This window comes from Caenorhabditis remanei, chromosome II, assembly GCF_010183535.1.
Source record: "Caenorhabditis remanei strain PX506 chromosome II, whole genome shotgun sequence".
Classification (NCBI taxonomy): domain Eukaryota; kingdom Metazoa; phylum Nematoda; class Chromadorea; order Rhabditida; family Rhabditidae; genus Caenorhabditis; species Caenorhabditis remanei.
Genome location: NC_071329.1, coordinates 7177057 through 7202999, shown reverse-complemented (window position 1 = coordinate 7202999; position 25943 = coordinate 7177057). Strand labels below are relative to the sequence as shown.

The window sequence follows — 25943 nt, the reverse complement described above, 5'->3', positions numbered from 1 at the left end:
TTGGATAGTTGGAATCAATTTTAAGATCATTGAGATGTGTTCAAACTTCAAATTTTTTTTCAAAATTCCAAAATGTTTGGACGATATTTTTTGATAGCCAAATGGTTAGGAACTTATGCAACTTGCAGATGATATTTGTCTATCAAAACAAAACTCTAAAAATAAAATCTCATAAAATTACGCCAGTCTCACTATTAGCTACTCTTGCGCTTTTTTTGAAGTTTGGCAATTTTCCACTTTCCGCTATATTCAGTTTCAGTTGATATTCAATTTGGAATTTCTCATACTGTCAGTGTCTGTTGTCACCCGATAACTACAGTAACCAAAATCCGTTTAAAAACCCCCTCCAAAATGAACAATTTGTCCTCAAAACCAATGTCCCCACCAATTAGGCCATTAAACTTAAATTACCCCGTCTCGCATATAAACCATACTTGCAAAATTCCGGGCTGGCCCGCCGGGCCGGCCCGGCCCGGCCCGGTTTCAGCCCGGCCCGGATTTGAATTTTTGAATTTTTTTTCACTAGAATTTTTTTTTTCAATAATTTTTTTGTCTGAAAATTTTCCAAATTTTTTCACAAGAATATCAAAAAATCAGTTTTAAGCGAGTTATGAGACCTCAAACTTCCAAAAATCGCTCCCCGTCGTCATATTTTCAGTACATTTCAATAGAAATTCTCCTCGTCTGAACGTGAAATGCATTCATAAATGTTCATTTTTCGAATTTTTCTTGAAAATTTTTGAAAATATTGTTTTCACGTGTAGGACGAGGAGAATTTCTATTGAAATGTACTGAAAAAGTGCACGACTAGCATCGATTTTTGACATTTTGAGGTCTCATAACTCGCTTTAGACGCATTTTCAGACATGAAACCAAAAGAAATGTATATTTTTCCTAGCTTTCTGAATCGATTCATATCAAAAACCCTCAATTTAGAACTAGTTGTGTCCCCCTTTAAAATTTTTTTGCCAAAAAAATTGAAAATTTTTCGAAAAAAAAACATTTAATTTTTTTAGTACTGAAAATCCGGGCCGAACCGGGCCGGGCCGGGCCGGAGAAATTCTGATTTCGGCCCGGCCCGGCCCGTTGCAACTCTGATATAAACCATGACTTGGTGACGTCCAGAATGTCCTTCAGAACGTGGAGACTATCACTAGACACCTTCTACCAACACGTCACCAGTTCAGAAGACATGTCATAAGGACGAACAAGCTTACGTAGCACGTCTCCAATCTGAGAACCATCAGTCCTTTGTTGGAAACTCTGCGAATCAACACAATTCAGCCAATGAAAGCATCATCACCTTAACTTTGCTCGCGGTTGTTAATAAAAATGCTCGGCTAATGAGTAAGATGCGAAAAAATAATAAACAAAATTTTTATCAGTTTTCATTATTTTATAATAACAGTTGCGACGAAAAGGAAAACATAGAGATACAAAAGACTTGAAACGGTTCCTCACGAGATAGTTTCGAGTAAAAAAAAGGGGGAGATCAAGAAATGTAGAAACCGAGGGAATGTGAAAGCGATAAAACGGAGGGTAGTGACAACAGACATAATGGCAAAATGGGATGAATTAGTAAATTGAGAAACGGGTAATGGTGGAGTCAAGAAGTGGCGGAGTCGAGAATTGATTATTCCGATGAACTGGAGACGACATCTTCTAGAGGGTTTCTTGCAGAATTCTCTCAATTTCCTCCCGTTCTGTTTTGACCTCCAGATCGAACAACCACTCCGATCACAACACCTGAAAAAGTTATGTTTCGTATTTATGGATTGAAAGTTTTTAATCTTACATCATCTGCTGATGATTTTGGTATGATTGGGAAACTATTAGATTCTGTTCTATTTGTATTGTCCTATGTCAAAAAGAACGGAGACATTGAAGCCGGTGAAAAAAAATCGTACAAAACAGTTGTCAACTACAAAAATGAAGATCTACCTTTGTTCTGTATAGTTCATTAAAAATCTACTTTGTGGAACAATCAATATTACCATGACACACTCTCAAAGTTGGTCATTTTCAACTGAACACAGCCAAGGTTGATAACCTTTTGGGCGGTACTGTATTAAGTTTGTATTTTTAGACCAGAATATCTGGATTTTGGAGGCCACTCAGCAATTTTTGAAAACTGATCTCACCAGTATTCGATTAACTTTTGATTTTGGCAGTTTTCGTTGCTGAACTGCTAAGTCAATTCTGACCATTACCTAGTAATCAGCTCCGGAACGATACCAGTTATTTAAATGAGTTTTTGACTAAAACATACCTCAATCAATGAGGTGGCTTTGTTCGAACTTCTCCCATCGATAATCACAACGCTTCTGGATTTGTGCTGCTTGTCCTCAACTATGCAGACCATTTTTTCCGTTGCCGAGTTCATGTGACTGGCCAGAATCTCCTCGTTGTCTCCAACAGTATGCCACCTGACCAGCTGTCCCGTTTTAATTTTCAAAATGCTGATTCCCGCATTTTGAATCAGAAAGCAGTCTGAACCAACATGATAATTTAAGAAGGTTTCAAAAAGAAAACTTACTCATGCATTCTGCTTCAGCTCAACTTATTTTCAACGATGGTGGCCATTCTTTCCGATCTCCAGTGACTGGCCAGTATCTCCTCGCTCTCTCCAAGAGTGTGCCACCTATCAGCTGCCCGTTCTGATTTTCAGAATCCTGATTCCCGTATATTGTATCAGAAAGCAGTCTGAAGCAACACGTTAATTTAAGAAGGTTTGAAAAAGAAAACTTACTTGTATTAGCTCTATGGAGCTGTTTAGTTTCCTCTTCACACCCAATCGTCATAATTCTTCTGGAAGTATCCGTTCGGTAGAGTTTGATCGAATTACTTTCCAAAGCAGCGATGATGTCGGAATTCACAAAAGAGATGTCTTTTAGACTACTTCCTACTGTAATTTCACAAGCCATTCTGAAAAAAGGAAATTTAGGAAAAGAGACACTAACGAGCCTACTTACGTTATACTTTGAGATCAGGAAGTAGAGGAAAGTGGAGGACAGTGACAAGAAATGAGAAAAAAGAATTAAAACCTTTTAAACTCAAGAATAAATAATATACAATTTCAAATGAAGTTCAAGTTTTTGCCACGTTGCGGTTTTTTGGCACAATGCGAAAGAAACGTGAACCCTATTTTTTCAAGTTTAAATTAAATTATTTTATTGTTTCCACTAAAAATGCAGTTTTTTTTCAAATTTCCAGAAGACGCAATGGATGAAAAAAGTGAATGTAGAAAACAAATTTCTCTATCGAATGAGACAAAAAAACGTGCTTTCTGGGGAGAAATAGACTCACTAGTCAGAAAAATTAGGTTTTCAGCCTTTCAGCTATTATTTCTTCTGAATTCAAACGGGTAAGGAAATGAGTAATCAATCAAATCTGATGTAAGAAAACATGCTCGTTCGAATGGTGAAAACCGTTTTTCTGTATCTGTAATACGAACAAAGATATTCATAGATTTGTATATGCCTAGGTATGGAAAAGCTAGGAAATGAAGATGTCACGTGGAATTGAGCACTTTTTTGATCTCAAATCAATTTCAAACGGGTAACGAAATTAGAAATCCATGGAATCTACTCAACTTTATACACAATTGTTTTGTTTCGCGATATAAAACATAGGTTTTTTCATTGAATGGATTCGATGGTATGAGAAATAGAGAAAATCAGGCTCTTCAAATCTACTTCTTCAGACATGATACGTACATTATCATTTGTTTTCTCAATAAATTCACTTAACGACACTGAACTGGTAGGTTTACGTTTCCGGTTCGACACACCCATAAAGACATTATCACAATCTTCTACAGACTCGCCTCACTCATAAAAATAATTTCCCAATATCACTTGTTTTTGTGAATTCATTTCGATAACAGTTCTTTGAACCCTCAACTTCTGATTTCCAGTTTCCAAATTTCCAGTTAATCGAAGGTCATTCAATGACAGATATCAGTGACAAATCGACTTTTTACAACGTACTTCAAATTGAGACATTCCCATCTTTTTCTCAATTGTAACTGTAGTTTGTACTCTTACTCACAACCATATAAAGTGTCCGTCAGACAACTTTTTCAATATCCCTTCTTTTTTTCACCTTTTCCCTCAAATTCCTTATCATTTCATCTTTCCTATTTCATTTCCGATCACACTTTTTGAACTGTTCTCATTTTGTTCACAGCGAAAAAAGCGCCCGTATCTCGTGTTTCCGAATGTACTTGGTTCGTCTTGCACCTCTCAAACAACAATCTCCATTTCATTGAAAAACAGGAAAAGGAATTCGATAATTTGGTAATGAGTTCAAAGGATCATTTCAATCAGTAATTTGCACGTGTTGATAGAAAATTGGAAATGATTGACGAGAGAGGTCAACAACAAAATGGGACGAGGAGAGTTGATGTCATTGGAAGATTGAATAGTTAGAATCGTTTTCAAGATGACAGTACTCTATTTCTCAAAATCTTTCTGAGAACGACGACAGTCTGCATTTCTTTGAGGTTGGACATATTCCCATTTTCCACTACATTCAGCTTCAGTTGACTTTCAATTCTAAAGTTTTTCACGACGTAAACATCTACTGTCACCCGAGATCTCTGGTATCCAACATCTGAAAAAATAACATTCTAAATGAACAATTTGTCCTCAAAACTCATGTCCCATCAATTAGGCCATTAAATTCAAAATCTCCATGAATCTGAGAACCACGACGTCATCAGTTGTTCGAAACTCTCCGAATCAACACAATTCAGCCAATGAAAGCATCATCAACTGAACTTTGCTTCTCCGTTATTATTGCCTATATTGGGTTGGGTTAGACCAGAAGATTTTATGTCATTGAAAGAAAGTTTGGATAGTTGTAATCAATTTTAAGATCATTGAGATGTGTTCAAACTTCAAAATTTTTTCAATATTCTAAAATGTGGACGATATTTTTGCTAGCCAAATGGTTAGGAACTTATGCAACTTGCAGATGATATTTGTCTATCAAAACAAAACTCTAAAAATAAAATCTCATAAAATGACGCCAGTCTCACTTTTAGCGACTCTTGCGCTATATTCAGTTTCAGTTGATATTCAATTTGGAATTTCTCATACTTTCAGTGTCTGTTGTCACCCGATAACTACAGTAACCAAAATCCGTTTAGAAACCCCTCCAAAATGAACAATTTGCCCTCAAAACCAATGTCCCCACCAATTAGGCCATTAAACTTAAATTACCCCGTCTCGCATATAAACCATGACTTGGTGACGTCCAAAATGTCCTTCAGCACGTGGAGACTATCACCAGACACCTTCTACCAACACGTCACCAGTTCAGAAGACACTTCATAAGACGAACAAGCTTCCGTGGCACGTCTCCATGAATCTGAGAACCACGACGTCATCAGTGCTTTGTTCGAAACTCTCCGAATCAACAGAATTCAGCCAATGAAAACATCATCAACTGAACTTTGCTTCTCCGTTATTATTGCCTATATAAATCTCATGTTGTGTCACTTCTTAATTACAACATCCATTTCTCTATAAAATAGATCAGTTCACATTTCGCTCCTTGATCTCTTTCTCTCTGTGTTATCCCTCTTTCCATGACCATCAAAATTGTATCGATCGACTGATCATTTAACAATATAAACACCTTTTTTATGATTCTAAAGATACCTTAAAACACACTTCGTCGTTGAAACCGTTATCTTCCATTTCTCTATTTCGTCTTCTTTTTTTCTGAATTTGATAAGGAATTCAATGCAATCTAGAGGTAAAGTGGGCGGAGTCTCTGACACCATCTGCCCACGTGTCAACGAAATCTGCCTATCTCGATTTTTGGCCGATCGACTCACTATAAAGTGACAATGAGGGAAGTGACTGTTCTCTAGATTCAGTCTGTTTTGGATTAGTTACATTACCAACAACAAGTATCACTCCATCGTTCCGAAGACTTACGTCAGATTGTTTTTCTGTTTCATTCGTTTGATTTTGTTATTTGCAAACTCAAGAAAATTGATTTATGTTGTTTTTATTATCGTTTGAATTCTGAATACTGAATCCGTGATTCCACGAGTCATTGATAATTTCAGATTTCCTCACAATGGTTGCTCCATCCCGCAAGAAGTCCGTCGTGCATCCTCCTCATGATCATACAGTGAGTTATTATTGGAATGCTCTGAATTGTTATCGGTATTCAATAAAAAGATAATTTATTAAGATTTTGAAATCAGGATTCTTGAGCTTTCAGGAAACTGTAAACTTGAATTCAAGTCTTCCGAATAAGTACTCTAGCTATAAGTTTTCAAAACGTATTTATCTTTCAGCACGAGACCACACCACAAAAAAACCATCACAACCGTGTGAAGCATGCCGAACGAAAACGAACTGCCAGTATCAGTCAGGAAGACGGAATGGAATACAACAAACGCGTCAGAAAACTCCACAAAGCTTTCTTAGCACATGGCGAGGAACTCGTGAAGGACAAACAGAATTCCGGAAGCAACAGTGATGCAGAACTCCCGATTTTCGATCCAGATTGTGACCCGGAGAACCCAAAGAAATTGTTGTTTTCCGATATCTCGAGTGCAGCATTCAATATCAAGAATGGTGTTCAACGTACTCCATGCGTCGTGAGTTCTGACAGACACACATACTGATTAACCTTCTTAAATTTCAGAGATCTCTCCAACTATCCTCAAAATGCGAAATGGATTTATACTTCAAAAAAGAGTATTTGCAAGTCACTGGATCATTCAAGGAGAGAGGAGCCCGATATGCTCTCTCCAGGCTTCCCGAGAAATACAAAAAGGCCGGAGTGATTGCTGCAAGTGCTGGAAATCATGCCCTTGCACTCAGCTACCACGGACAACAAATGACCATTCCAGTGACAGTAGTAATGCCGGTTACTGCTCCACTCATGAAAATTCAATTCTGTAGAACATTAGGAGCAAATGTTATTCTCAAAGGAGAGACTATTGCAGTGGTAAGTAAATATATTCCTAGAATTTTAAGGTTCACAATTTTTGATTCAGGCCAAGGAGTTTGCTCTGAAACACGCCACGGAACACAACTTAAAGTATATAAATGGATATGATGCTATTGATATCCTCGCTGGTCAAGGAACTATTGGATTAGAAATTTTGGATCAAGTCCCAGATGTTGATGCCATTCTTGTGCCAGTAGGTGGCGGAGGATTGATTGCTGGAATTGCTGTGGCAGTGAAGACTCTGAAGCCAGAGGTTCATGTCTATGGAATTGAAGCAGAAACCTGCCCTTCATTCACCGAAGCTTATGAAATTGGTCATATCATAACAGCACAGGCGAAAGCTTCACTTGCCGATGGTTTGGCCGTTCCAACCGTCGGCGGAAATTCATTGGAAACTGCAAAAGGGTTGATTGATAAGGTTTGTAAAGAGACTAACTGATAACTAGGTCAGAAAAGATAAGAAAAAAGAAAACGTTGCAGGTAATCACAGTGAAAGAAGAAAGTATTGCATTGAGTATTCTCCGATTATTGGAAGTTGAGAAAGCTGTTGTTGAAGGAGGAGGAGCTGTTGGGTTGGCGGCAATTCTGGAAGGAAAAGTGCCCGAATTGAAGGGAAAGAAAGTTGTGTCGATTCTATCCGGAGGAAATATTGATACAACAGTTCTCGGAAGATCAATTGAAAGAGGATTGGCTGTGGATGGAAGACTTATTCGATTGGAAGTTGTTGTCTCCGATAGACCAGGAGGAATCGCCGAGTTGACGTCTACAATTGCTCATTTGGGAGCATCGATCAAGGATATTTTCCATGAAAGAGCATGGATTTCGACAGATGTATTCCATGTCAAAGTGAAGATTATCGCAGAGACACGTGGCAAGGAACATGTGGATGAAATCGAGACGGCGTTGAAGAAGATTTATGATAATGTTGTTTTGCATTGAGAGGAGGGAGAGGGACCGAGAGATTAGGGGTCCAGGTGTTTCATTATCATACAAAAGTTGTATTTCTTTTCAATTTGTAACTAATAATCTACCTCCGAAAACTTCTCGAAATTTACGTATTTTCTCATTTCTGGGCCTCTGATTGTGAAATATCGCTTCGGTTTCTCTTGAAATTGTTTTCCGGTTGACTCCCAGATATGTATACCTAATTTTTTGATTGTTAATTCAATAAATGAAATGTTTGATGTCCAAAACAGTGTTCTACTTCATTGAAGTAAATCTATATCTTTTCTTCAGGTTTTTTTCAAAATATACATATAATTAAATTAGTTAATTAACTGCAAGCAATCAGGTGTTAGAGCAGCATACTGTCACAGTTGGCTGAAAAAAAGTCAATATGAAAATCGTCCTGACAAAAAATCCACTTACATTCACACTCTGCTGACACGAATAATTATACGGACACTGACTATAAGTTGTCGGTGTACACAGTTTCGGTGCTCCATTCACAAGTAACGTCTTCCCATTGATACATACCAGAGAACTAGCAAGACGACAACATAGAAACTGGGACACTTGATTGGAAGGAGCACAAGAGAAACCAATTGGACAGGAGGTGTCAAGGACAGCTGTGCAGGTACGGACTGCATTGTCAACTTCGTTTCGATAAGGATTCCAGCCAGTGGGACAGGAAAGATTTTCAGGGATTGGTGTGGATCCTGAAATAATTTTCATGAAGAAGAAGAAGAAGATTTCTCAGAAAATCAAACCTGTCAGACAACAAACATCAACAAAAGGATCATCAGAAGGTGCACAATCATAACCGGTCGGACAACTTGTGATAGTACTCGTAATCTCACATTGATATGTCTCTCCAGCAATCTGTTGGTATACAGGCCGTCCATCTGCACATCCAATAGAAGTTCCGCCAGTGGAACCTTGTCCGCAACACACATAAGTTGCTAGAAGAACAGAGAGTTGGCATGTATAGCCAGTCTGGAAAAATAATAATTTTCAGTTTATTCTGAATAAGTTGGGTTGAATGTACCGATGAACATTGAGTCCCTGGTGTGGTGCACAGCTCTAGTGCTCCATTTGTGATCAACGCATTCTGATTGTTAGAGCATATTCTTTGGGAATTCGCGGATCTACAACAGATGAATGCTGAATTTAAAGTACTTTGCATACAGGAAGATCCAGTTGGACATGTGGTGGCGGAGGGGCTACATGCAATCTGAAGAATAATTAAAAATTGAGTACTAAATTGAAGAAAAAGACTCACAGTTCCCCCATTGGCTCCAAGTGCTGGAGTGAAGTCTGAAGGACAAGAAGAAACCGATGTAGATGTGGAACAACATATGAATGTGCTCGCTATATTAGAGGATTGCACACATTGGAATCTGAAGATTCTTCGATTTAATTTTAAATTTCTATAGTTATCAAATTACCCAACAAGACAATTAACTGGATTGTTGATTGCACATTCCACATAACCAATTGCAGATGGCTGAGAGATTGCACTATTAGGACATACTGGGTTGATGCCGGTTGCTTGTGAACAGCAGATTAGGACACCCGCAGCGTTGGCAGCCGTGGTGCAGATGGAACTGAAATTTTAAAGGAATATTGACTGTTCGCATCTTACAACCGCGCTCTACCGAAACCAAAGAAAATTCCGTGAGAAATTGAGAGATTCGGAGGAAATGAGAAATTCCTCAAGGGGTTTTTGGTAGAGCTAATATAGAAACTACTGGATTACGGTATTCACAACACCTTCATAATTCCGGGATTGAATCTATTAGCGGTTTCTATGACTCTCATAATCAGCCATAATAAAATATTTCATAATCGCACAAGTTCTCCAAAAAGCCATCCGAATCCTACCTCGTCGGGCAGTCCGTATTAGATCCAATGGACGTGCAAAACAAGTTGGTCCCACTATTCGCCACCAACGGGTTCGCATTATTCGGACACGTGAACTGCGGTTGTTGCGCACAGACAATAGAGAAATAGAGGAAGAACGAAATGACATTGATCTTGTCGTACATTTCTGTATGAGCCGTCCGTGTGCCCAACCGAGCATTTTTCTCTTTTGGAAACGGAGAGAGTGACCAGGAGCACCACTAAATGAATGTAAATATAAATCGCCCTCCCGCCCTTCATTTCCGATGTTTGCGTTGTTATTATCGGGGGTATAGATGTCTATGTTAAAACAGGTGTGCAGACATTTTTTTGGGCTCTCCGGTTGTTGGAAATGCGCTCTGCGGCATCATCATGGATGGAGCCACGTGGCAAGAGTGACTGGGCGGGAGTTTGAAGAGTTTTAATTGTGATTAATAGATTTGGGGAAAGAATGGGAAATTTTTCCAGATATTTTCAGAATTTCCAGATCTTTCGAATGACGTCATCCATATTTACACACCCTTCACTTATCTCCTCAATTCGTACTCCGATGTTATCCCGGATTTCTGAATTTCTGAATTCCTATTAGGCGTCAAGAGCAGCGTTATACGTGCTCTAAGTGGTTCGATGTCAATTGCATGCACACCCCGAAATCCCCGTCGACGACTGACTACCGTAGGCATTTTGAGTGGATATGGAGAAAAGAAGTGAAAGAAGGAAAATAGAAAAGAGGAAGACGTCATCCATCTATTTTGAGAGTATAGAATTCTGAAGTTTTTACGCTATTTTCAACTTTTTCTCTTTTTATTGACTTTTGTTTTCTATTTTTTATTACAGCTTTTCAGGATTTTTGTCTCACAATCAGTTTTTTCTACAGTAATTTTTGCATCGTTATGAGACTCGACGAAAAATATAACTAATGCGCCTTTAATACAAAAGTGCGCGAGCGCGGGAACCTTCATTTTTTCAAAATTTCAGTCTATCTATTTCAAATTTCTCGTCGTGTTTTTCCCGTGTTTTCCGTGATTTTTAGTCGATTTCTGATGCTTTTTCTTATCAATTGCGACTGTAACTATCGGAGAAGCTTGTTGCCTGTGCACTTTTTCATTTCTTGACTCTCAGAATTCTCCCGTCGAAACGTTTCGTCGAATATAACGTCCATTCCCATACGTTTTCATATTTCCTCTATAGTTTTCTTTTTTTTCCCCGACGCATAACCATTAAAAATCCATTAGTTTCAGGGAAAAGTCTCAGCATAAAGTGTGTGCAAACGCTCCCCGAATTGGTCAATTAAGTGTGCGATCATCGTCGCTTTTCCAGTACCGCCCAAATGGTTTACGGGCTCGGAAATGCATTCAAGAGTCTGAACACTTACTATCAAGAAAAAACCACACGAATTCGGAATTCTTTGTCTCCATCCAGTACGTTTTTCTTCTCATTTTTTTCCCGACTTTTCTCGATTTCTTTTAATAAACTTCTAACTTTTCACCTTCCACTCGAAAAATAATCGAATTTGAAGGACCTTCGATGAGCGAGACGACAGCCGAGGGCAGCAGTAGCAGCTCAAGAGCTTCTACAACAATTCCATCTACTCCAAACATGGATTCGACACCGACTGTCGAGGATCCGACTCAAAACGGTAATAACGGTAAGTCAGCTGTTTTTGTTTCTTTTCAAGTCCGATCTAGTTTCAGGAATGTCACGCGACGAGTTCCGTCAATACGGAAAGGAAACTGTCGACTACATTGTCGATTATCTGGAGAACATTCAGAAACGTCGTGTCGTTCCGGCCATTGAGCCAGGATATCTGAAAGATTTGATTCCATCGGAAGCGCCGAATGCTCCTGAATCATTTGAATCCGTTATGGAAGACTTTGAGAAGCTTATCATGCCAGGAATCACTCATTGGCAACATCCAAGATTTCACGCGTATTTCCCGGCTGGAAATTCTTTCCCATCAATTATAGCCGATATGTTGAGTGATGCAATTGGATGCGTTGGATTCTCATGGGTAAGAATTTCCAGACATGTGTTTGTGACATCGAGTTGCAACATGTCGTTGTGCTGTTGACGTGACTAACAAATGTGATCGATATGTTGTTTACAGTCCACTACACCCTTGAACTTTTAAAGTACACTAACTATAGTTCTGCTAAACAGTTTAGACACTACTACTGATGTTTCTCGCGCTAAAAGTTGCGTCATCTTATCGAAATTACCCTGATTTCTTTTAATCATTTCTCGAAAATGTTTGTTTTGTTTGTCTCTGTTTCAACGAATATGATGTCTGATTAAATCAAAAGTCAGAACAAACTGTTTCAGTGAACATTGAACATTGTCAGTATTCAAAAACAATTATTTGCAGGCGGCATGCCCAGCAATGACGGAACTCGAGCTGATCATGCTCGATTGGTTTGGAAAAATGATCGGTTTGCCAGCCGAGTTTCTTCCATTGACGGAGAACGGAAAAGGTGGTGGTGTGATTCAATCAAGTGCATCTGAATGTAATTTTGTCACTCTTCTGGCTGCAAGATTCGAAATTATGAAGGAACTTCGTCAGAGATTCCCATTCGTTGAGGAGGGACTCTTGCTCTCGAAACTTATCGCTTATTGCTCGAAGGAAGCTCACTCATCTGTGGAGAAGGCTTGTATGATTGGAATGGTCAAGCTGCGAATTCTGGAGACAGACTCGAAGTTCCGTCTTCGCGGAGAAACTCTTCGAAATGCGATTCAAGAAGATCGTAATCTCGGATTGATTCCATTCTTTGTCTCCACTACTCTAGGTACAACTTCTTGCTGTTCTTTCGATGTTCTCTCTGAAATTGGCCCAATCTGCAAAGAAAACGAGTTGTGGCTTCACGTGGATGCCGCCTACTCTGGCTCTGCATTCATTTGTCCAGAATTCCGTCCATTGATGAACGGTATCGAATACGCAATGTCGTTCAACACAAACCCAAACAAGTGGCTTCTTATCAATTTTGATTGCAGTACTATGTGGTAAACATTGATAAAAGCTTATCGCAAACTTCAAGGAATTCAAAATGTCCAATCTTTCAGGGTACGTGATCGTTTCAAACTCACTCAGGCTCTCGTCGTTGATCCACTCTATCTACAACACAGCTGGATGGGTACGGAAGCGTTTTTGTTTTTGCAAAACTATCTCAATTTCAGACAAATCCATCGACTATCGTCACTGGGGAATCCCATTGAGTCGTCGCTTCCGATCTCTGAAGTTGTGGTTCGTTATTCGAATGTACGGAATTGACGGTCTTCAAAAGTATATTCGTGAGCACGTGCGATTGGCCAAGAAGATGGAGACACTTTTGAGAGCTGATGCCAAGTTTGAAATCGTCAATGAGGTCATTATGGGACTTGTTTGCTTCCGAATGAAGGTAGTCGAAATATAGTTTTATTCTCAAACCAATTGATATTTTCAGGGAGACGATGAGCTCAACCAAACTCTTCTCACCCGTCTCAACGCCTCAGGACGTATTCATATGGTTCCCGCCTCTCTCGGTGATCGTTTCGTCATTCGTTTCTGTGTCTGTGCCGAAAATGCGACCGATAAGGACATTGAGGTCGCCTATGAGATAATTTCACAGGCTACACAGCATGTATTACGTGAGTATTCGGTAAATCTCTTATCAGTTTCGCAACATTCCCATTTTCAGACGATAGTGTGAAAGCGGCAATTGCTGAGGAGGACGAAGAAGCTGTTGCTCTGGAGGAGATGGTCGCTGACCTCAACATTTCAGAGACGCCCGAAAAAGTTCTTGCTCGACAAAACTCAGCGAACGCGGAAACTGGTCAGAGATTGGAACGACAACTGTCAAAAGAAGAGATTCTAGCCCAAAAACAACACGAAAGCCTCGCAAAGAAGAGGTACACTCCAGAACCGCTTGATCTATCTAGTGCACCAGAAAACGACCTAAAACCCGCACCGTTGTCTCCTGAAATTTTGGTTTCGTGATGTGTGATTCGTGTACATTCTCGTTATTATTATTTTTATCTTCTTTTGTTTTCAAATCACTCTAATTGTTGAATTTATTGCATGGCATCCCTTCACACTCTAACTGATTTTAGAATTTTGCTACTCATATTCTTTTCATTTTGTCGCATGGGTTCTCCACTTCACTAACTAATTAATGTATTCATTTTATTTCCTGTGAATTGCTTGAGTTTTGTTGAATGAATCGGTCGCACTGACTAAAAACTATGCAATGCTTCTTGTCACAGATCCTTCCTAGTTCGTATGGTATCGGATCCCAAGTGTTACAATCCGAAGATTGTCCGCCATCTCAACATGGCTAATCATCGCAAAATGAGTCAAGATTTGTACCGAGATAGAACTCTGATGTAAGCAGTGACTCATCTTACGGTTGACATTGAACTTGTTCTTCCAGGCAAACAATTTCTCATTCCCAACGTCCCAATCGTCTCTCCCAATCGCCAGGGTCCGCTGGTTCAGCATTCTTTGATGACGATGATGATCGAGTTGTTGCTGATGTGCAAACTGGATTGCAAACTCCAATTTAAACGAAAAATAATAACTTTAATTATAAAAATAATTGTAGTGAAGTAGCTGGGAAATTTCTAATTATTACAATAATAAAGGACGCATCATAAAAATCTCTTTTGACATGACATGAACAGGAAAACAGGAAATGAAGGCAACAATGCATGCAATACAAATAAATAAAAATACATTTCAATAAAATTTGTCAAAACAAATACTTTTCTCTATCAGACGGTCCTCCATTACTTTCGAAAGCGTCTTCGAACATTTTCTGTGATTCCTCATCCATTTCCATCATCGGTCCCGTATGTCGCACCGTCTTTTTCTTCTTTTTCTGGCTCTGACTGAACATGAAACGACTGGTGAATTCCACAGATGACGCTTCTTTACTTTTTGATTTGAATGAGGACGTATCTATTTCATATTCTCTACGAGTGTCGGAAGATTCTGAGATCTTTGAGGAAGGTTCAATGTTCATTTCATCCCGAGAAGTGGGTTGCGGATTGGCTTGAACAGGCAAAGGATTCTCGCTCGATTTGCATGAATTTGAATTTAAAGGAAAGTAAGAGCCATCAAGTTGTGAGGCTCCACGGGCAATGTAATCATCAATATCTTGTTGTCTTGTTACTACTGGCTCCTCTTCATCATCCGATATAACAAATCCGTATCGTTCTGGTCCCTTTTTAATCGAACTCGGCACAGTTATCGCGTCATGAGATTTCGAGACTTCTTGACTAATTGGAGATGATCGGTAGAGTGGCGGTGGCATTTTCTTTTTGTGGCGTATTCTTTCAGGACTCTTTTCCCTTCTGACTTCACTGCTCATATCGAATAGTCTAGGTTGAGCAAAAACGGAAGATGGTTCAAACTGAAACGTTGTAGCGTTTTGAGGATTCTGAATTCGTGAGATTTCACGCATTAACAACGTGTCAGATTTTCGAGTTTCCAGAACAACTTTCTCGACGCCATCCGAGTTTCGAGTGGAACGAGATTTATGCTGATGACGACTCCAATTAGTGCTCATATTCAAAAGTTCAGATTGCGGTCGTGCCTCTCTTCGCTCTTTTTCTGGTTTCCGCTGAAATTTTGAATATTAAAAAAAATGTATATTGCGTAAGTAACCAACTAAATTATTCAAACTTTTCCCAAGAAGCATTAAAGCCACTTCCGAATAACTATTCTTCGAGTCGTCTCGTAACGACAGCGGTGTAATCGCTGAGCCAACACGCTCAAGCATTGCAGCACCTGGACCATCTCTGAAAGCAAAGGGAAATATTATGTTCAATTCAGTTCTTTCTACTAACGGTTGACACATAAAAGGCAGTGATTTTCTCCAATTGTCATCGTTATCCGAATCTTTTATATAAGGACCCGCCGCAGTAGGTGACGGAAGTTTCGGCGTGCTATGTTTAGAAGACTTGCTGCCACGAGAAGGTGCTCGTTCTTCTGTAAATTATTATGTGTTCTCAAGTTACTAGATTTTGGAAATACCTTCTATTCTAGATGTATTTTTGGATTTTGAAGTTTTCGAAGTTTTCGAAGCATTCGAAGCATTCGAATGGTTAGATTTATCGTGCTCATCTTCGTTACTCGATCTCTCCTCTCTTTCTTCCACGTTTCGTTTCCGTTGGGTTTTTCGAGATGGGTGATCTGAATGCTCTTCGAACTCATCAACAACTCTTCGTTTATTCTTCTGAGGTGGCTGTCTCGCCGTTTCCCGAAAAACTTCGTCTTCATCATCCGAATCATATTCTTCCTCTTCTTCAAACTGGGCTCTTCGATCTCCTCTATAATGATTTGGAAGTCTTGGACGTCTCAGATCCTGGTGAGATGGGTGATAAGATTGATGGTGGGATGAATGATGAGAACGTTGTCTAGAAGGTCCTGGCTCTACTTCATCACCATATTCCTCATACTGGGGCTCGCGAGTTCGGTAAAGATCTGGTACTCCTTGTCTATAAACTGCTTGTCGAATTGAGTCTTGCAGTTGATAATCGGGTAGACTGAACTGTTTACTGCGATGGGATTTGTCAACCATTCTCCGTATCAATCCTGCGGTGCGTTGAACTTGACATTCATCTAGTAGTGGAACAGCTTCCGAGTATTTTGCATTCAAGAACATTCCTTTTCTAGGAATCGGGTGGCCTTTATCATTAACTAAAACGTCTGGTGATCGTTCTCTTCTGGTGTGTCGTGGAGGAAGGAATGAAGAGATAGGTGGAGGTGGTGCTGGCTCGAGATCTCGGTAACCTGAAAAACATAAACTAAATTAGTAAAAAGAAAATCAAATTTTTGAATAAAAACTCACTTCTGATTGGCGAGCGATAATAGGAAGGTTGAAGGCGACTATTAAAAGGCTTGAAGCTGTTGACTCTTCGTTTCGGTATCAGATCGGATCCACTGTGACGATGAGAATCAGATTGTATGAGTAGTGAGTCTTCGAGTTCATGAAGTCTAGCCATGGCACCTTGCAGGTTTGTTCGATTGGCTCCGCCGGCTGACATTCTGGTTTTCCATGATTGAGTGTTGTAGCCACGACGTTTCATTGTCTGTAAAAATGGGGATTCAGCTGAAATTTTTACACAAATCGAGTCCGGTTCAATGTGTACAAAGGTATTATTATTTGAAGTTGTAGAATTAATGTAAAAAACACTAAATATATTTACAAAATGCTCGAAAACGCTGAAACAAATTCGAGAAATTATTTCTTTAAAAACTGAATTTAAACTGGCGCCGCTGTGAAGTGTACACAAATGTCGATTTACGAGGAACACCAGACCCCACGCGCAAAGTTTATCACGCACTTCTCGATTTTTATCACCCATCCTTCTACCTTCTAAAAATCTTCTAAAATCGATGAAAGTCCCGGATTTGACGAATTATGATCACTTAATTGGTGGATTCTGCGGTGGAGTCACAAGTACAGTCGTTTGTCACCCGTTTGATCTTCTAAAAATCAGATTTTCCGGTTAGTTTCAGTTTTGCATCACAAAATAATCAGTATCGATTTTTTAGCCAACGAAGGAAGTTCGTTACGTCCGCAGTACAAAGGCTATGCAGATGCTGTTCGTAAAATTGTGAGAGTCGAAGGAGTACGTGGATTATATCAAGGATGGACTCCAAGTTTGATTGGAGCATCCGTATCCTGGGGGCTCTATTTCCAGTGGTATAACTCGTTGAGAACGAAAATCAACGAAAACTTCTCAACTGGGAGTGAAATGGCAAACAATCTGATAAGTGGATGTATCTCTGGCTCAGCAATCATGTGTATTACTAATCCAATTTGGTTGACAAAGACCAGGTAGCCGAAAAATAATCCTACTGTATTTTTTCTCAACTCTTAAAAGATTTCAGACTATGCCTTCAATACGAGAACCAACAAACGAAAAGATACACTGGAATGATTGATTGCATGCGTCAAACTGTTCAGCAAGAAGGATTTTTCGGATTGTATCGTGGATTTGTCACTGGAGTCATTGGAACTACACATGGTGCCGTTCAGATTGCTGCTTACAGCTGGATGATTGATAAGAGATGCGCTGCTCGTGGTCTCCCGAAGGATACCTTCTTAGTAAGCAACAAAGTTTATTCAAAAGTTGATATAGAGTTTTCAGAACCAAACCGACTACGTTGTTGCCTCCTCCACTTCCAAAATTCTTGCCACTACAGTCACGTTTCCCTATCAAGTTCTTCGAACCAGAATGCAAGATCACAACACTGATTCGCGTGGAGTGTGGAAAACAACGTTGAAAACTATCCGAAACGAGGGAGCCACTGGTCTTTGGAAAGGGTGTCTCATTGCAAATGTACGACAACTTCCAGCAGCAGTCGTCACATTTTTAACGTATGAGAATGTGAAGCGATTGGTAGCGATGACTAAAAATTAGAAAATTGTGTAGAGATTTTAGGATATTTAATTTTGGTTTCTTATTAGATTTGGATTAGTGAATTATTGCTCGTTGATACTGTTTTCTCCCGGGTCTTGTTGTCAATTTAGTCGTTCCAATTGTATGTTTTTGATTGATCTTCATCATCTTCACAATAACAAATAAAATATAACAAATCTACTCTAAAAACTGCTAAATGTTAATTGTTCTCCTGTTTGCTAGAAGCATACGCATCAAGAAGAGATGGAAGATGACGAGTGGCCGTATCAAGAGAAATAGTGATTTGAGCAACTTGCTGTCCCAGAATTTGCACAGTGTGTGCTCGAAGATCTTCAAGTGAGGAGAGTTTCGAGAGATCACGAGCTTGAACCATATCCACTATTCTTCCATCAGCCATCATTACAAGTGGTTCGATCCAGTTGAGCTTGTCAGTTTCTTGAAGAATACTTTTGATAGCAGAGATGTCTTTGGAGAGAAGAAGAGCATTGGATCCAACGAGTACATTATTGAGAGAAGACATTGGGGTCTCTGAAAATATGTGTTTGATAATAATAATGAAGACAATAAAAATGACATACTTTCGAAGACTTTCTTCAAAATCTTATTTCCATAGCTTCTAAATTCGATATTTTTCGATCTCAGTTGGTTCTTCGCAAACCAGAGCGTCCTTCCGGGAACTGGCAAAAACTGGCAGACAGCCATCACACGGAACTCTTCTCTCACCATCCAATCACGTACAAGATTCGACAGAGCTAATTCCACATCAGAGTACTGAAAAAATAGATAAATTGCTATATAAATTTGATTTTAAAACAATAACTCACTTCTTTCGATTTTTCAGTGTGCTCTCGCTTCACAAGTCCGGGAGCAATACACATGCTGACTGTTGGTGGTAATTCTGGCTGCAGTGCTGCTTCGAACCAACGTCGTCTGAAATAATGGTTTAAATCGTTCGATTTAGTGCTGAAAAACTTACTTGAAGTGTCTTGGAGTCGGCCTCGGGTATTTCGAAGACACCGAACGGATTTGCACATTTGCGAGTGATGTTATTGAGCGGTTTAACATTCTGAAAAACATTTGTAATTGAAGATGCAAGTTTTGACACAGAATCAGACAAAAATAATGCAAAAATTGTTCATAAAATAAAGACCAGCCTAGATTATCCGAGAGTAGTACACAGAATTAGCGCCCGAGCGCAATTGCATGCCCTCATTTTTGCGGCAGTTTGAATTCGAATTTATACGTGGGAAAGCTTTATTTCAAGTTTTACGCATTTCCAAAATGCCCATGAAAAAGTTTATCTTTACCAATATATCAATTCTGATCTGTATCACAACAGCTCATATTTGCACTGATGGCTGGCAGCTAGTTCCCGGAAATAATGGATCTGTTTGTTGGGCGGTACGGTAACAATATGAAAAAATGAGAAGTTTGTGAAAGTTTCAGCTTCTGCCAGTTCCTGATTTCTCAGCAGGTTTAAATGCGTCATCTAAAGTGTGTGAATCTGCAAATGGAGAAGTTGTAAAAGTTAGAAACCCCGCTGAAAAATCACTTCTTTCTGGTGAATCTGATCTTTTTGAAAAATAAACAATCAACCTTCAGATATGACAAGAAGAGTTCAAGAGCCAACACTAACATGCTACAAATCTTCTCAATTTGCAGTAGAAGGGAAGTTTAAAAGTGTTGATTATGAGGAGCCGCCCGCCTATTTACGGATTCTGAATGAAAAGGGAGCAGTGAAGTTGAGTAGAGGAATTCAGATGGATGATCGTATCACTTTGAGTTTCTCGCTGAAAGTGTGGGTTGTTATGAGACGTTTTTGAACCTTGTATTAACCTTTCAGATCAAAACCAGAAAACGGGAAAATGCATATTCTGCCTGGTCGAATTAGAATAGGAACAACAACGAATTATTCATTTGTTATGGAGTGTGCCATTTCGGACAAGGAAGCGAATCAATGTAAATCAAAATATCCGGGATCTGACCAAGTTGTGAAAACGATTTTAATGGTAGGAGAAATAAAACCACAGATCACAGTCGAATACTTTGGTACCGTCACTTTTGAGTTAGTTTTCGCTTGTTTTTTCTTTGTAAATTTTTTGAATGCTTTCAGTTTTCTCGATAAAAGAGTAGACATATGGAGTCGATTCAAAACCCAACGCCCTGATGACAAAACAATCTTGATTCCATCTAATTTTTCGTATATCGGAATCAATGAGATTTCCGTTGAAAATGTGATCGTTAGCAGTGTGGAACACAGCAAGAAGTGTAGTGCAATGGAAGAATATCAATTCGAATCGAAGCGTTTAGAGGAAGGAGAGATGCCAAAACTGCTGATCGAACGGAAAGACTTTCCTGCTCCACGAAGATCTTTGGGTAATCAGTTCACATTTCCGGTGCCAGAATCTCGTTTCGATTATTTTAACATCGAGAGCTCCGAGCAAAACTTATGGATAGTCGATGTTCGGCTATTTCAGGATTTTAAGAGTAGAGCTTCTAACAAGTAACGAAAATTCAGAAACAGAAAAAAAGATTGTTTAATTTTTTAGTTCCGTTATGATTAACTTCTGGAATCGAAATTCTAGCAATTCGGCATTTGCTTTCATTCTTGGACAAATCTCGTTCGATGTGATATATCCGGAGAATGGGAAAAACAAATCAATCCCTCTCAATAAAAAGTTGAATATGCCGAAACTAAAAGGCCATCCACCTATGGATTTTCGATTCAAAATTTCTCAGAGTTTGACTGACATGACCGTATTGCTGACTTTTTCTCATACAGGACACAGTTTTTCGGACACGGTTTCATTGCCCCTCCCCCGCCATTTCGATGAAATTCGTCTGAATACTGGGGCTGGTAGGTTTTACGACGTGAAGATGAAATCGTTGAGAGAGGTGACAGTGATGACGTGTAACTATAGAAACTTGGGAGTTGAAGTATCGGAGGAAGAAGTGCCATTTAGGCCGAATTGCTTTCGGAAGCGAAATATTTTGTGTCAAAAAGACGCAGTGGATCTTGAAGATGACGCGCCGATACCAGATGAACCTGAAGAAAAATATATTTGGAAAAAAGGAGAAAAAGGGGAATTGGGAAACAGTGCAGAAGAATCTGAAACTTCTGAAGGAACTCCGAAGAAGAAAAAGGTCGAGAAACTAGTTGCTGGGAAAATCGATGAAGATATCCATATTGAAAATATTGGTAATCATACTCTTTCCCTTCTATTTCCCACAACGCCAATTGTTACAGAAGGATTCCAATGGAGCATAATCGTCTTGACTACTCTAACCGTCACCTTCATCACTGCTATCCTGATTCTGAATGTTCTCCGTAGTTGGCTATGAAAAATTGATACTGTAATAAAAAACAACTTATTCATTAAAACATTGAATCATAACAATAACAGCGAACACAACGAAAATGTGACAAAAAGTGAGATAACAATGAGAATTTACATTTCCATAGACTCTCCGAGCATGTTTCCAATAGAATCCGATAGTTTTTCGGCTCTGTTTGAAGTCTTCTTTGACTTCTTCTTTTGCTTCTTGATGGCGTTTTTGATCAGCTTATTCAATTGTACGTTTCCGTCAAGAGCAAGACTTTCTGGCAGAACTGGCTTGTCGTCATCCTTGGTTGGTCCCTTCACTTTTCTTCCACTTGTTACTGTCTGCTTCTTCTCATCAGCCCCAGTCTCCATCTCCTCGTCTTCTTCCTCATCTTCGTCGGAGTTATGTGGTGCAATAGTATCACTTTCCATCGGGAGTCCTTCAATGATTTGATTCTGATCATCAGCAATAGCATCGATATCGAATTCTTTGCTGAACTGTGTGACAACTTCAGCTGGAACACTGGTGTCGTCTTTAGCAGATCCGGCCTCCGGTGGATGTGTGTAGTATCGGAGTTTTCCAGTATTCCAATCGTTCAATACTCTTTTAGCAGCAGCGTTCAAATCAGGACGAGCTCCACGACGAAGTTTACCAATCCGGCGGGCCAATTGTGCAAGGAACTGATCGACAGAGTTGTAATCGGCAAGACAATAGTGCATCATGATCTGGAAAATGAACAATAAAAATTGCAAATAAAAATAGGGTAACTTACAGTTTCTTTGCTGCAACGACGAAGAATAGCATGAACTGGAGCAATTGGATCCAAAAGATTATCAACACGGATGGCGTTCTTCAGTGCGACCTCGATTGGATCCAATTCTTTCTGACTAAGAAGAATAACTCCTGGTGAATCGATAAGACGAATGTTTTTGTCCAACTCAACTTCTTGAAGTTCTCTATAGAAAAAATGAATTAATAACAGAACATAGAACTCGATGACTTACTTCGTGATTCCTGGAAGGTTTCCAACATTGCAAGCCTTTCTTCTCTTCAAACTGTTGATAACACTGCTTTTTCCTACATTTGGAAATCCGACAACACCGACGCGAATGCTCGTTTTGATGTCCTTATTTCTGCAGTAATTTCCAAGAATCTTCATAACAATATCAGCTCCAACGCATTTTGAAGTTTCAGTATTGTTGAGAATTGCACTGTTAAAACGTCCGATGTTAGACTTTTGCTCTTGAGTCGAAGCCTTGAAAGCGATAGTTGGGAACTGTCCGCGAAGGTAGTCCAACCATTTCTGCACATTTTCACGTGGAACCAAATCGATTTTATTCAGGAGAAGAATTAATCTCTTTCCACCCTTCAAAACTTGCTCCTCAACAGATTTACTACGGCTTCCAAGTGGATCTCTGGCGTCAAGAACTTGAATGATGACATCAGCGATTTCAATAGTTTTTCTGACTTCACTTGCGTAGGCCTTGATTGTTTTGTCGTCAAGAGTGTTGAATTTCTCTTGATCTGCTGCGTTAGCTGCTTTCTTTTCGAATTCTGCTCCTTGCTTTGATGCTTTTGACACCATACTCTCAAAGTTTGCAGGAAGATTCAACTTTCGTTTCTCAACACGGTGAAGTTTAGCAGCTTCTTTGGCGGCCTCCTGGCGAGCCTTGATCTTCTCGCGTTCTTGCTCTGCTTGAATCAGAATCTCTTCTTTAAATGGGCAAGAGTTTGGCACACTAATCGTCTTTTCCTTTTTGTTGAGTGTTCCTGAACAGTAAATGGTGAAAAAAAATTACTGGAATTCGCCCTCACCATTTTTCTTTGCCTCTTTCTTCACTTTTCTGTTGTGATCACGAACCTTCTTCTCGATCTTGTAGCGCTTGGCACAGCTCACCCGCTTGCTAGCTTTTTCTGAAACAAATAACTAATTAAAAATATATAAAATGATAATTGAAACTCACTAAGACAGTATTTTGCCATTTTTCTTAGGCAGTTGTACCCTGAAACTCAATTAATTGAGAAATATCGATTTTTGAAGTATTGCGAAATGAAAGATTTGTAATTTATATGTATTCATTCATCGAGAATCGTTTAAAGCTAATACCAAAACCTAAAAATCACATTTTCAGCAAGAATTTACATGAAAAAGGCCTGAAAATAAAAAAGAATACGAAAAAATTTAAAGGGAGGTGTGTTGTGACGGCCGGTAGGTCTCGCCACGAAGGGGCGTATTTTCACAGATCTTTCTGGCTCTCGCTTGAAAATTTAACGTTAAGTTCGGAACAAAAGGCTTTCTGGAATTCTTCGAAGTCAAAAAAATCATTTCATTCAGAAAATATCATCTTACTTGTCATTATGACCAGTTAATCATCATTTAGATTCCTATTTCATTGATTTTTCATGTTTTGTTCTCGTCGTTTCTTCTCATAATTGTTTCGGTTCGAATTTCGTGTATTTCTTGATTTTCAGATGGCACCACCAGCTGCAGCATCAGCCAGACAATCGGCTTCGGGTCGTGAACGCAATTTCAAAGACAAGGACAAGCCAGACAGTGTTCGCAACAGGTATTTAAAATATACAATAGTTAGTTCATCCAACTTATTCCATTCCAGCAATATTGTCGCTGCCAAAGCTGTCGCTGATGCCGTCCGTACCTCATTGGGTCCACGCGGAATGGACAAAATGATTCAATCTGGAAACGGAGACGTCACCATTACCAATGACGGAGCTACCATTCTCAATCAAATGAGCGTTATTCATCCAACCGCTAAAATGCTTGTCGAACTTTCCAAGGCTCAAGATATCGAAGCCGGAGACGGTACTACAACTGTTGTTGTTATGGCTGGAGCTCTTCTTGATGCTGCTCAAAATCTTCTTTCCAAGGGAATTCACCCAACCACGATCTCGGAATCATTCCAAAGCGCCGCCACTGAAGCTGATAAGATTCTCGAAGAAATGAGCTCCCCAGTAGATTTTTCAAATGACGCTCTTCTCAACAAGATGGCCACAACTTCTCTTAACTCGAAGGTAGTCTCCCAGCACTCCTGGCTTCTTGCACCAATGGCCGTGACTGCTGTCAAGAAGATTATTAACTCTGACACCGATACAAATGTCAATTTGAAAATGATCAAGATCATCAAGAAGATGGGTGACACTGTTGAAGAATCCGAACTCATCGAGGGAGCTCTTATCGATCAGAAGACCATGGGACGTGGAGCACCAACAAGAGTCGAAAAGGCTAAGATTGGACTCATTCAGTTCCAGATTAGTCCTCCAAAGACTGATGTAAGAATATTTAGGTTCATTAAATTGTTAATTTCTTTTTTTCAGATGGAAAATCAAGTTATCATCACCGACTACGCCCAGATGGATCGTGCATTGAAAGAGGAGCGTCAGTACTTGTTGGAGATTTGCAAGCAAATCAAGGCTGCTGGATGCAACGTTCTTCTTATCCAAAAGAGTATCCTTCGTGACGCCGTCAACGAACTTGCTCTCCACTTTTTGGCTAAAATGAAGATCATGTGCATCAAGGATATTGAGCGTGAGGATATCGAATTCTACTCAAGAATTCTCGGTTGCCGTCCAGTCGCTTCTCTCGATCACTTCAATGCTGAAGCTTTGGGATACGCTGATCTTGTCGAAGAAATCCCAACAGGAGGAGACGGAAAGGTTATCAAGGTAACTGGTGTTCAAAACCCAGGACATGCCGTCTCAATTCTCCTCCGTGGATCAAACAAGTTGGTTCTCGAGGAGGCTGACAGATCTCTCCATGATGCTCTCTGTGTTATTCGATGCCTCGTCAAGAGAAAGGCTTTGTTGCCAGGAGGAGGAGCTCCAGAAATGGAAATCGCTGTGAAGCTTCGTAATCTCGCTCAAACTCAACATGGAGCTAAACAATACTGCTGGAGAGCGTTCGCCGATGCACTTGAACTAGTAAGCTTATTTAATGTTCTGTCAGGTCTAATTTTTCGATATTTTTCAGGTTCCATACACGCTCGCCGAGAACGCTGGATTGTCGCCAATTCACACTGTCACCGAGTTGAGAAACAACCATGCCAATGGAAACAGCTCCTACGGAGTCAATGTCCGAAAGGGATACGTCACTGATATGGTTGAAGAAGATGTCGTCCAACCACTTCTTGTCACCGCATCCGCCATCAAGCAGGCATCTGAATGTGTGCGATCAATTCTTAAGATTGATGATATTGTAAGTTTCCCAAAAAACTTTTTCATTATTCAACATATATATTTTCAGGTAATGTCCGTTCGCTAATCATCACAATCGATAATCAACTTCCCACATAATACCATCTGCTCCCCTCCGCCGCTCTGACAAATATTGTTACTTTATGAGTTTGCTTCATCCCAATAAGGTCTCTTAAGATGATGTCAAG

The 25943-nt window shown here is 39.6% G+C and overlaps 9 protein-coding genes and 1 pseudogene across 10 annotated transcripts; 5 read left to right on the top strand and 5 right to left on the bottom strand.

Annotated features, from left to right (window-relative positions):
* Window positions 1-1164: 1164 nt before the first annotated feature.
* GCK72_005041 lies at window positions 1165-5392 on the bottom strand (annotated as a pseudogene). The gene is made up of 4 exons: window positions 5307-5392; window positions 2750-2925; window positions 2270-2490; window positions 1165-1263 (listed from the first exon to the last, which is right to left on the bottom strand). Coding segments are annotated over exons 1-4 (582 nt in total).
* Window positions 5393-6093: 701 nt separating this feature from the next.
* Window positions 6094-7917, top strand: GCK72_005040 (uncharacterized protein; the record flags this gene model as incomplete). The annotated part of the gene is made up of 5 exons (XM_003117277.2): window positions 6094-6147; window positions 6317-6622; window positions 6670-6975; window positions 7025-7396; window positions 7459-7917. 5 exons carry the CDS (start codon window positions 6094-6096, stop codon window positions 7915-7917), a joined length of 1497 nt encoding a protein of 498 aa, XP_003117325.2.
* Window positions 7918-8265: 348 nt separating this feature from the next.
* Window positions 8266-9965, bottom strand: GCK72_005039 (uncharacterized protein; the record flags this gene model as incomplete). Its single annotated transcript, XM_053725000.1, has 7 exons — window positions 8266-8298; window positions 8347-8636; window positions 8688-8913; window positions 8966-9151; window positions 9200-9317; window positions 9366-9524; window positions 9802-9965. 7 exons carry the CDS (start codon window positions 9963-9965, stop codon window positions 8266-8268), a joined length of 1176 nt encoding a protein of 391 aa, XP_053589194.1.
* A 1184-nt stretch (window positions 9966-11149) lies between these two features.
* Window positions 11150-14355, top strand: GCK72_005038 (uncharacterized protein; the record flags this gene model as incomplete). Its single annotated transcript, XM_003117169.2, has 10 exons — window positions 11150-11240; window positions 11339-11467; window positions 11514-11830; window positions 12185-12816; window positions 12877-12947; window positions 12991-13211; window positions 13257-13440; window positions 13491-13701; window positions 14056-14175; window positions 14223-14355. The coding sequence occupies 10 exons, from the start codon at window positions 11150-11152 to the stop codon at window positions 14353-14355; spliced, it is 2109 nt and encodes a 702-aa protein (XP_003117217.2).
* A 185-nt stretch (window positions 14356-14540) lies between these two features.
* GCK72_005037 (uncharacterized protein) lies at window positions 14541-16881 on the bottom strand (the record flags this gene model as incomplete). The annotated part of the gene is made up of 5 exons (XM_053724999.1): window positions 14541-15413; window positions 15462-15591; window positions 15640-15781; window positions 15827-16585; window positions 16644-16881. 5 exons carry the CDS (start codon window positions 16879-16881, stop codon window positions 14541-14543), a joined length of 2142 nt encoding a protein of 713 aa, XP_053589193.1.
* A 310-nt stretch (window positions 16882-17191) lies between these two features.
* Window positions 17192-18222, top strand: GCK72_005036 (uncharacterized protein; the record flags this gene model as incomplete). Its single annotated transcript, XM_003117144.2, has 4 exons — window positions 17192-17303; window positions 17351-17636; window positions 17690-17906; window positions 17950-18222. 4 exons carry the CDS (start codon window positions 17192-17194, stop codon window positions 18220-18222), a joined length of 888 nt encoding a protein of 295 aa, XP_003117192.1.
* A 199-nt stretch (window positions 18223-18421) lies between these two features.
* On the bottom strand, window positions 18422-19287 carry GCK72_005035 (uncharacterized protein; the record flags this gene model as incomplete). The annotated part of the gene is made up of 4 exons (XM_003117367.1): window positions 18422-18750; window positions 18801-18993; window positions 19047-19152; window positions 19199-19287. The coding sequence occupies 4 exons, from the start codon at window positions 19285-19287 to the stop codon at window positions 18422-18424; spliced, it is 717 nt and encodes a 238-aa protein (XP_003117415.1).
* Window positions 19288-19826: 539 nt separating this feature from the next.
* Window positions 19827-21564, top strand: GCK72_005034 (uncharacterized protein; the record flags this gene model as incomplete). The annotated part of the gene is made up of 5 exons (XM_053724998.1): window positions 19827-20020; window positions 20066-20287; window positions 20336-20725; window positions 20772-21421; window positions 21470-21564. The coding sequence occupies 5 exons, from the start codon at window positions 19827-19829 to the stop codon at window positions 21562-21564; spliced, it is 1551 nt and encodes a 516-aa protein (XP_053589192.1).
* Window positions 21565-21671: 107 nt separating this feature from the next.
* GCK72_005033 (uncharacterized protein) lies at window positions 21672-23529 on the bottom strand (the record flags this gene model as incomplete). The annotated part of the gene is made up of 5 exons (XM_003117304.2): window positions 21672-22271; window positions 22319-22502; window positions 22551-23316; window positions 23362-23460; window positions 23511-23529. 5 exons carry the CDS (start codon window positions 23527-23529, stop codon window positions 21672-21674), a joined length of 1668 nt encoding a protein of 555 aa, XP_003117352.1.
* Window positions 23530-24018: 489 nt separating this feature from the next.
* Window positions 24019-25822, top strand: GCK72_005032 (uncharacterized protein; the record flags this gene model as incomplete). The annotated part of the gene is made up of 5 exons (XM_003117359.2): window positions 24019-24113; window positions 24162-24834; window positions 24880-25482; window positions 25532-25756; window positions 25805-25822. 5 exons carry the CDS (start codon window positions 24019-24021, stop codon window positions 25820-25822), a joined length of 1614 nt encoding a protein of 537 aa, XP_003117407.2.
* Between the last annotated feature and the right edge of the window lie 121 nt (window positions 25823-25943).